The 11863-nt window shown below is 31.0% G+C and overlaps 1 protein-coding gene across 1 annotated transcript in view; it reads right to left on the bottom strand.

Moving 5' to 3' along the window:
- The window catches only part of LOC105622925 (adrenodoxin-like protein, mitochondrial), a 33072-nt gene extending 25579 nt beyond the window's left edge, over window positions 1-7493 (bottom strand). Inside the window, exon 1 of the mRNA XM_012204334.1 lies at window positions 7388-7493. Coding sequence (XP_012059724.1) covers window positions 7388-7493 — 106 coding nt within the window. The remainder of the gene's footprint in view (window positions 1-7387) is intronic.
- Between the last annotated feature and the right edge of the window lie 4370 nt (window positions 7494-11863).

The raw sequence follows: 11863 nt of genomic DNA, 5'->3' as shown, positions 1-11863 counted from the left end.
GAGAGAGAGAGAGAAGAGACCTATAACAGAGATAAATATTAACGTTCAATTTGAAAATGCTATCTGTTCCAGTACTTTCTTTGTTTTATATAACACTCTGCAGCCAAAGACACGCATTATCCTGGACATCGTGCCAGGAAGTGGTACTGAATTTTAATCAGATAACCTAAAATTTCCGTATACTTAAATTTTGATTACTGTTTAAATTGTCATTTTTTCGTTCAATTTGTTTCATATGACTCTGATATTAATTAATTTTTAATTCTCTATCTTATTTTGAATCCTATTACTGATTTTTTATGAATTTAATTTTATTAAATATTAGGATGGAGTAAATATTAATAGATTTTAGAGCAAGTTACAACACTGTTAATTAATACCTCGTGATTAGTTTTAGAATGTAAAAAGAAAAGTTTTTAATGAAAATGATCAAGAAGAACGGTTTGCATTATGTATGGTGAGTCTATGAAGATAATGGATAATTCCTGGCGAGGAGTGGGTGTAATGTATTGTGTAAACAATAGGCTCACATGAAATGCGTAAAAGATAACACTACCTGATTTGTATTTATCATACTTTATTTGTATTTATCATTCTGATGATGAATAGTCGTGATTGTTTAATAAGTTTATTAAATCGAAAATCGATTAATATAATAAAAATACTATGCTATGATTTTTCTTCATTCAAATAATAATAATATAATGTTACATGTTTAAATACCAATGTTTTTTGCTTTTTAAAGAGGTTTATGCGATATTTTTGTTAATAAATCAGTTTATTAAATCAAAGTCTGATTAATATAATAAGAACTATATGTTGTGATTATGTTTCTAAATAATACATAATATGATATTACATAATACGTAATATAATGTTACTAGCTATATTTAATGAATAATCGATGTACCATAATCTTTTTTGTTATAAGCAAATAATTGTTTTGTATATAATCACATCATTTAATTAACCTCAAATAAAAAATCCTATAAAATAAAAATATCTAGTAAGATTAAATATAAAATATCTAGTAATATCTAGTAATATTAATGTACATCTCATATGTTAATAATTATCCCTGGATTGTTTAGTCTTGCCTCAAATACGAGGCAAAAATTAACATGACACTCTTTCCAAAAATAATGTCTTGCCGAAAACTCATTATTGATTTAAAAAAAAATCCTTATTTAACTATTCAATAATTAATCATATTACCACTTACAAAAAGCAATAATATATCCAAATAATATCTGAATTCGAAATTACAGTTGCTTTTTCAAAGTGTTAATTATAGCCCGGGTCTTCTCTACTAATTCATTGAATTACTCAACACATTGAATTACTTAAGTATTAAAGATCCAGCTTCAACCGGTATAATTAATTTCTAGTTTATATTGTATTCTCCCATGTATGGTCTAAAAATAAAATTCTTATTATTCATAATTGTTCAATAAAACTGCGTTCGAAAATATCACCCGAATACCTCTCCCCCCCCCCCCCGTGTATCATCTTATCCTTGTTTAACATTGGGTGAACAATAAGAATAAAATGATACACGGGGACACACAGGATGTTTCCGAATACAACCTTACTAGTGAATTTGCTCACTTTTGTAATTTTCATCTCATTTCAAGATACACAATCTCCCTTAAGGGGATTCTAAAGCCGTCTGTATTACTGACTAAATCGTAATTCTTGTAATAATTACTTTTTTCCTCTTTTACAGATTTGCAAAAAAAAGACCTTCTTTTTGACTGAACTTTTGCACAATTCGTCTTTCTTCCTCTTCTTTTTTCTTGAAGAGAAAAGGAAGATGAATTGGTGCAAAAGTTCAGTAAAAAACAGGTCTAATGTGTCGCTCTGTCCCGCGAACCGAGATATTAAGCATTAAAAGTTGACGACTATTGAATTAGGAAATCTATCAACCATAAAGTATTGTGATGCAAGCATCCGCTGCGATTACATTTTCATACTCTATTATGTATTTTAAGTACTTTTCTTGTAAAAAAGAGCACGACATTTGAACTAAATAATCAAATTAAGTGCAATAGAATCGACGAGATATACTATTAAAAACAGTCGACAAACGTGAATATTAATGGGATAATTGAAGAACGATGACATTACAGAGGAAAAAAGGAATTGTTACAATTAATAAAAATTTACGATTATTAACATACTTCGATAATTTAATACTAAATCCGTGATTTTTTATTATATAAATCGAGTATTAAGTTTTAAACATATGAGGGTGAATTAAATATAAACTGAATTTATTTTTTTTAAATTTATTGAAGCACTATAAAAATACGTACAAAGTTATTTCTCTACATAATCCCCTTAAATCCAATTGTTCCATCTTTTAATAAATCTTTACCTGTTGAATAAATAGCAAGATTACCCAATTACATGCGCGGATTTCCAGATTTATCTAACAGGTAAAATTTTTCAAAAGATGGAATAATCGGTCCTTAGAAACAATTTTTCTCAATAGGATTAGATAGTATTTTTATTCCGCTATCGTAAAATAAAGGTTGTGACACCAGTCAATTACGCAAGAATGCTTCGACAGCAATATTATCATTAATCCTCCAAGTGCTTCTTTTAGTAGTCCAAACGATAATCACAGGGCGAATCCGGAGAATATTCCAGTGTAGTCCAGAAAAAATTCTCAATTTTTTGTCAAGTTTGGACAATTATATAGAGCCGGGCATTGTTGTGTAGCAGGATAAATCTCGTATTGGAAATTCGCATCTTTTCCGAAGATATGCGAGTTTTGTTTCGTTCAAAAGTTGGCAGTAGTATGCGGCGTTCACAATACAATGTTCATGGAGAAACTCAATGTACAAAATTCCTTTGAAATAAAAAAATACAGTTGCAGAAACTTTTCCTGAGCTGAAACTGACATCGATGAGCTTTATTTTCAACTACTTCTCGTCTTTCTAAAAATTGTTAGTGCCACGCGTATACTTGAGTCTTCTTAAGATGTTGTTCCCGAATTGTGCCTTAAACTTTCTCAAAATTTTGAACAGTTTTACATCCTCTATCGTAAGAAATTTGATAATAATCCTTGATAATAACTATTAAAGCTCAAAAAAATCTGTGCCCACATTTATTTAAAAAATAATGTAGTATACAAAATCAATTGTAAAGATTGTTATGCGCCTTATATTGGTCAAACAGGAAGACAACTTAAGACGAGAATTACAGAACACCGTAACTATATAAACTGGAAAACTTTCAATTTTTCGGTAATAACCGAACATAGATTATAATTCAAACATGAATTTGATTGGGATAACATTTTAATTATAGATGAAGAACCGTGCTATAGTAAAAAAGTAAACGTTTAAATGATTGTAAACGTTAAAATGAAATTTTTGAAATGATTAATATTAAAAAACAGAAAAATAGTTTAAATCTACAGACAGATATTATAGATCTTCATAAATCATATTTACCAATAATAAATACTGTATGACTTTGCATCACCGGTACTGCGTAAATTCTGCTAGTCTTTGTTTAATCGTCGCTTATCTTTTGTAACGTTCACATGTATTAGTCTGACCATCTTGTTTGTTAAATTATGCGATTGATTCTTTTTACATAAAAGAATGTTGTTAATCATCACTGGACATATGTTTTAACATTATCATATTTTGTTACTTCTTTGGTGAATTTTATTTTGATTGACGTTTGTATAAATTAGTTTGAATTGTTCTTAATTTTCTCATATTCACAGATTCATTGAAATTTTAACATTCAGTCGATCAGCTATTTGGGAACAATTTCTATTTGTCAACGTATTATACAATCCATCGGAGATCGTTAATTTATCTTTACTTGGTATTATCATTTCACTCATCTGCGGGTTGCTAATGTAAATTTGAAGATGGCTCGATCAAGAAGCCGAAACATATAATTATTGTTTGATTAAATCATCGAGATAGTTTGTTGTTCTATTTTATATGTTATATCATCAAGATTTTTAGAGAAATGATATCGAGAATCTGTATTATATATATATGTTTTTATATTCAATTTTTATTTATTTTTGACTCTTATATGCTCTTTACTTAGGTTTATTTTTATTTGATAACAATCTTTAATATAATTTTAGATTTGATAATAACCTATTGCACAATGGACGAGAGTATCTCTTGTTCTGACATAGTGATATTGACTAAAGGAATGGTAGTATGGATCCCTAACTATAACGCTTAGAAGCCTCTCTTTGTTCACCTCACAGCATGTACAAAACTAAATCCGGTTTATATTTGATTCATCCCTTGTATATAAGAGAAATCGGGACACCATGGGTCATCGATTGTTTAACATAATCTAGAATTTAAATTAATACTACTGGTACGACTATTACTTCGTATTATGCCCATACTTTTTATCTGGGTGGCAGTGATTAAATTCCATTGCATCGAGAAACATCGATCGTTAATGGTTTTCGTGATGCAATAGTAACTCTTTAACCGCATAAAAATGTTTTAATATTGTTTTTGCAGTAGAACATTCATGTATGAGGAAGATGCAAGTTTTTTGCGCATCTTTTCTCATTTTACTACTTTACAAGTAATAATCTAACATTTATTTTTTATTAAATGTTTAATTAAATGTAAAATTGAGATATCATGTGCTATACATTAAATATTTAAGATGAAATAGGACAATACAGAAAGTACTATATGTATTCAAAGGGCAGTTTAATCTTCTAATTAATTTTATTTTCTCATAATAAATTTTTTATCTTATATCAATGATTATTTCTCATTTATTTTCTTATAATTTTCTATTGTGTTATTTAATTAGTTGTAATTATATTTTATTAGTGACATATTAGTGACTATGCTAAGAATATGTAAGTAATTGAAAATACTTTTCAATTTTTGTCACCATTACTTCATCCTATTATTTTGTGTATGACTTATAGTACCTCGGGGATGAGACACCATGGGTCATTTTTAAAAAAATATATTTGTATTTTTTTCTTAAAACTAATAAATATTTACTAAATATATTTATTAAATTTTAAAATGCATTGTGCTTTAATTATTAAAAAAAAAGACACAAAAATTTTTATATTTAGATACTTTTAAGAGTTTGAATTTTTGTGACTTATGGTGTCCCGGTCTCTCCTATACATGTCTACAAAACTAATAAATCATGGAATTAATACCATATTATTAGTTTTTATTTTTCTTACTTTTCTTCTTCTTACTTTTAATCACTTAAATTTTAACAGTTACGCTAACTTCCATAAGTGCCGATCATCTTTATAGATAATACCTTGTTAGTGATAATAGTAAAAAATTAGAATAATTACTTAGAATGATTCTTCCTTCTCACCTCTCCTAAAATTTTAATATTGGTTTACAAACACAAATTCACTATCTTAAAAACACAAATTCACTGCTTTAAACATACAAATTCTTTGCATTAGCAGTGTTTGAAGCAGTTTTTAAAGCAGAGAATTTTGGTTTTTAATGTGGTTCTTTAGTGTCGAAAATTTGAGATGCCTCACAGGACCCATCCAAAATTACAAATATCTGTATAATTTGAATAAAATATTAAAGTATTTAATGTATTTTAATGAAATAGTAGAACATACAATAATAAATCAAAAGCTACATCTTCATTGAACGAAAACAAGATGAGATTATAGCCGGTATTCATAGTCGAATCTTATATTTAAGATCGTCTTAAGTATAGTCTTAAGAAGTTACGAACCAATCAGAGAACCGTATTAGCGTCTTAAGACATTACTTAAGACAGTCTTGAAATAAGAATGGACTATAAATATCGCTTTATTGTCTGCTTTTTAAGGTTAAATTTATATGCAAATTTATATATACATAAATATCTTTCCAGAATGGCCGTTGCCCTATTACTTTTTTATCACCATTAAAAATCGTAATTTTTAAAACTCGTTTTTTTATTATCTCATTTTTGAGAAAAATCTATGGTAAGATTCGTACAGTTAGTTAAAGAAGTATCTGCGAGCCTTATCTATCACTAAGTAAAAGGTTACATTTTCATTTTTTCTCTTTTATTATTTCATTAACCTACCATAGAATTTTGCATATGTCAATTTCGGTATTTCAACTTCATTATATAAAAAAATTAGACATTTCTATAATAAATCGATTTATTAAAGAACCATCTTAAAGCAGTGAATTTTAGTGTTTTTAAAGTACTAGAATTTGAGTTTGTAAAACAATGATTTTTTTGGTAATTATTTAGAATAACTCCCACTCTTTAAATCTTAATAAAAATAAACTTATTCGATATGTTTTCACTCAAAAAAATCACGAAAGAATCTGAAAAAAAACACGGCAATCAGTCTCGTGAATCAAGTTATTAAGCGTTAAATTTGGAGACTTTAGAGATTAAGATATCTATTATCCTGATACAATACAGCACTATGTATATGTTCTGCATTAATTACACAAATCATTGCTTTAAAAACACAAATTCACTTAATGCAAAGAATTTGTGTGCTTAAAGCAATGAATTTTTTTTTATAAAGCAGTGAATTTGTGTTTATAAAGCACAATGAATTTGTAAAGTAGTGAATTTGCGTTTTTAAAGTAGTGAATTTGTGTTTTTAAAGCAGTGAATTTGTATTTTTAAAGCAGTAAATTTATTTTAAAGCAGAGAATTTGTATTTTTAAAGCAGTGAATTTGTGTAATTAACACAAAACGTATAGTGTTATGTTGAGTTGGGATGACAGATATCTTAATCTCTAAAATCTCCAACTTTAATGCTTAGTAACTCGATTTACGAGGCCGACCGTCGTGTTTTTGCCAAAGTTTTTCGTTTTGAAAACATGTCGAATAAGTGTATTTTTATTAAGATTTAAGGTGAGTGGGAGGAAGGGATTATTCTAAATAATTACCATTTTTTTTTAAAGGTAACGACAATATGCTCCCATTACACTGCATGACAGATTTCTTAACTTCAATAATCGACTTTAACGCTTAATATCTCGATTCGCGGGATTGAGCGATACTTTTTTCTGCCAGATTCGTTCACTTCGTACAAAAACGCGTCGAATAAGCCTAATCATTTCACTGAAATCAACGATCAATTTCGATTTGAAATCGGTGAGAAAGCTGCCTTCTTCAATTATCCCCAATTTTTGAGCTACGGAGATTGAACTGTATAATTATCACTTTTTCCAACAGATTTGACTTCTAAGGATACGTCAACGCGATGCTACAAACGCTTTGAAGTGTTTTTTAATTGGTCAGTTCGTAAAATTCTTTCTCCTAACTGGTCCATCAAATGCTTCAAAGCATTTGTAGTGTATGTATTTATTTGTGACCACAGTCTAAGTAGCAATTAATAATTGTTTAACAGTAGGATATGACCAACCTTTAGATGTATGAATTTTGTGATTAGATAGCTTAATCAAATGGTTTATTGGAGTACACATTCTTTGCTTCGTATAGAATAGATATAGTTGCCGTAGAACAAACATTATTTTTAAAACGCTATTTCATACAAGATATTGAAGCACTTTAAAACCAAATCAACGGCGATATTCAAAAACAAACCGGGAAGAGCAAAATACACAAGCAAAAATATTGGTTATACTGCACCGCAACAGAGAAACAGACTGAGAATAAAGAGGATTAAATAGAGCGGAATATGATGTAAAAATACAGGGAGAAATGTTTCCGCGAATGCGCAATAGGAGTTTGGACCCAAATTTGATTGGCTATTCCAGTATGTTACTGCTATTGGCTGCTTTTCAATTAGAACACAGAACATTAAAATATGTATTCATGATGTCGCTTGTCGCTCATTCAGCGACACATAAGTGATTTCATATGCTAACCTTATGGTGTTGTTCATATAAATGGACTAGCAGCGATAAATTTTTGATAATTATATTAATTTTGTTGTGTAAAGTGCTGCAAAGTCCAAAATATCATATCAAAAATAATATTACGATTGGACCTGTCAAATTGATGCAATTGTACACAACAAAAATAAAATGAAACTACGACAAAATAGACTAATAGTATATATGCATTAATGAATGTACAAATTTAAAAAGAAAATATAAAAAAAAAGATTTTTCTTTATTTGAAAGATGACGTGAATATAGATTGGAAAAAATTATTAAATTATCAACAAATCAGTGCACATAACCAATCATGTGCACTGAACTATATATACACTGGAATGGGCATTGAGGAAAATTGGCCGCAATTGATCAGCCGCCATTTTAATTGGGATGATATTTCAGCGAGAAACGTTTGCTGCGCGCGCTGCGATCGATATATCGATATACTATCGATGTATAGAAATCTATATGGACATGAATGGTATATAAATAAAAATAATGTTACTTCAATTTTATTAGTTTCATTCAATAAAAATTTGTTCATTCATAAAAAATTCAAAAAATTGAATTACATTCAATAAAATAACATTAATAATACTTTTCATATCCTATATCGTTAACACATGTGCAGAAATTGATACATTCACAAAAATTCACAAAAATTCTTTGGGAGTACAAATTAGTTTGATCCTTTTCTCTAAAGACTGGCTCCAGCTGTTGTGAATGGTTCATAGTGATTTTGGCGGTTTCAGAGAGGAACATCTGCTAATAATATTCAGTTTGCTTTGAGTTTCATACAAAAACCTTGATTTTTACTGTGTTTGAAATATCGAATTTTGTGTTAACCAAGCAATATTTGCGGGAGGTTTTGATTTTCTACTTTAATTGGAAGAAAAGTGCGGCTGAAGCTCATCGAATGCTTGTCGAAGTTTATGGTGACACTGCTCCAACTGATAAATCATGTAGGGAATGGTTTCGACGTTTCAAGAATGGAGATTTCAGCGTTGAAGACAAGCCTCGCTCTGGACAGCCAAAAAAATTCGAAGACAAAGAATTAGAGGCATTACTCGAAGAAGATCAAAGTCAAACGCAAGAGGAATCTTACAGAATCATTGGGAGTAATCAACAAGTCGTTTCTGTACAATTAAGAGCCATGGGAATGATTCAAAAACAAGGGGGCTTTAAACCGAGAGACGTTGAAAGGCGATTTTTTACTTGAGAACAGCTGATTCAAAGACAACAGAGAAAAGATTTTTTGCATCGGATTGTGACTGAAGATGAGAAGTGGATATTTTACGACAACCCCAAGAAGAAAAAATACTACGCTAAGTCCGGTCAATCGTTGCCAACACCACGACCGAACATTCATGGTTCAAAGATCATGCTCTGTATCTGGTAGGACCAAAAGGGTCTTGTTTATTATGAGCTGCTGAAATCTGGCGATTCCATTACGGGCGATCGGTATTAGCTACAATTGATTTGTTTGAGCCGTGCATTGCGAGAAAAACGGCCGAAATACGAGCAAAGACATGATAAAGTTATTCTTCTTCATGTCAACGCTCGGCCTCATGTCGCTAAAGTCGTTAAAAAATATTTGGAAACGCTCAAATGAGATGTTTTATCGCACCCGCCGTATTCTCCGGACATTGCTCCTTCTGATTACTGGTTGTTCCAAAAGATGCAGCAAGTCACCGGTTCACTTCTTTCGCAGAAACCGAAAATTGGATCGCCTCCAAAGACGTCATTTTTTCGAGATGGAATTCGAAAATTGCCTGAGAGATGGGAAAAAGTAATAGGCAGCGATGGAATACTTTAATTGATCTGTTCATTCATTTTGTTTTGAAATAAATGCATTTTTGAACGGATCGAACTAATTTGTACTCCCAATATGAAATGAAATGCCCTTTTTACTTCTTTCCTCATTTCCTCACAGTACTTCATGTTCATGCTTTGCATATTTTACAATTATGCGATTTTATAATCTTTCAAATATAATTCCACATTACACATGATGACATATGCTTTTACTGACATATGCGTCTCACTAAAGAACACTAAACATAAGTGCACATGAGCCTGAAAGTTTCTGATTCGCTCTTATATTGACCAAATTAAAATGGCTAATTAATTGGTGCCACGATTTTCTATGCTTTACAGCAAAGATGCCCATTTCAGTGTATATATAGGGCTGTATTCGGAAACATCACTTGTTGGTGTATTTCGATGACTTCAGTTGAGAAGTAGTGGGGATATTATGTGCCTTTGCGTAATGAGTATTCCCGAATGGCTTCCGTGGCATCTCAATTCTACCTCACCGCTCACGTTTAACCCTAATCTCGAGCTAAACAATTCATTGGTGAAGAAAGACAGTGGAATGATTGTAAAGAGGAACGATGGCGGTATATGATTGTAAAAAGAAAGGAATATAAGTCGTTCCTTCCAAATTTCGAATTTCAATTGATCGATCATAAAACATGATGCATAAGAAAATCAACCAATCAGACTTTTTTAATTCATGGAAAGAAAGGAAATAAAGGACTTTGATTAGTTTATTTTCTTATGCCTCATGTGCTATGCAAGAGTGCTCCCCGCTTTTAGGGCTGCCGTACATAAAATTTCGCAACAGTGACCGTAAACTTAAGCCGATGAGCCAATTAGGATATTGCTTTAGATGTACGTAATGTAACAGAAATAAAAATAACAGTAAACTTATCCATAACTTCGTAATAAGGTGAATTTCAATCGATTGAAATCGCCTTATGTTAAATTTACTGCTATTTTTATTTCCTTTAGAGTAGATTTAAAGCAATATCTTAATTGGCTTATCGACTTAAGTTCTTAGTCTGGATCTACAATTGGTGATTTATGCCTTAAGCCATAAGAAATGACGAATTATAGTGCAAGGAGAATAATCAATTGCGATTCGTTCATTTCTTACGGCTTAAGGTTTAAAAATCTATTATACATCCGGACTTAAGATTACTGTTACAGAAATTTTGTCTGCGGCATCATTAAGGGCTGCTTTTATTCTATGAGCTATAGTATACGTTGCGTGCAGTGTGTGGAAATAATTGCCAAATATTTCATGGGCAGATAGAGCGGACTAAATTGAGTGGAAAAGCCCTCTATCATTTTGTAAGTTTTCCTAATAGTTAATGAGATATTAATCCTTAAAAATAATCAAATATTACTGCGAAGTGTATACGCCTACCGATCGCTTGGCGCGCGAGTCGTGGGGAGCGGGACTAGCCTGGCAAGCGCGCCGTCCGAACTATGAAGACAGTGTGCGCGGGGCGCTTGCCAGCCAATCCCCAACTTCCAAGGCCCGCGCACCAAGCGATCGGTAGACACTTTGCAGTAATAGGTCGGGCGAGCGCGCGTATTCGGCTATCTTTAAGGATTAATATCTCATTAACTATTGGGAAAATTTAAAAAAGGGTAGAGGATTTTTCGACTCAATTTAGTCCGTTCTACCTGACCTGAAATATTTGGCGATTATTTCCAGACACCCTGTATATTTCGGGTAAAATTTTCCTTGGAGAGGAAGTTTTGGAACGTAACTTAAATCTACGTACTCTAATGAAATTAGAAATAGCAGTTAACTTATCCATAAGGCGAATTTCAATCGGTTGACATTCGCCTTATTGCGAGGTTATGGATAAATTTATTATTATTTCCATTTCCGTTAGATTACATAATCTAAAGCAGCATCCTTATTGATTCATCGGCTTAAGTTTACACTTTATGCATACTGTTATAGAATTTTATCTGCGGCAGCCCTTAGGCCGGAATTAGACTATGCATTAAAGATTGAGATTAAAGATTAAAGATTGAAATTTCAATGAGGACAAAGAAGTTTTGGCTCTTTTTGTTTTGATTGCTCAAACTTCAATCTTTCAATTGTTATTCTTCAATGCGTAGTCTGATTCTAGCCTTAGGCTATATCCACACAAACTTATATATACGCATAAACGAATGCATAAAGAAATATCTACTAC

Source organism: Atta cephalotes, assembly GCF_000143395.1.
Source record: "Atta cephalotes unplaced genomic scaffold scaffold00050, whole genome shotgun sequence".
Classification (NCBI taxonomy): Eukaryota; Metazoa; Arthropoda; class Insecta; order Hymenoptera; family Formicidae; genus Atta; species Atta cephalotes.
The sequence above is the reverse complement of the archived record's forward strand: the minus strand, read 5'-3'. Positions and strand labels throughout refer to the sequence as shown.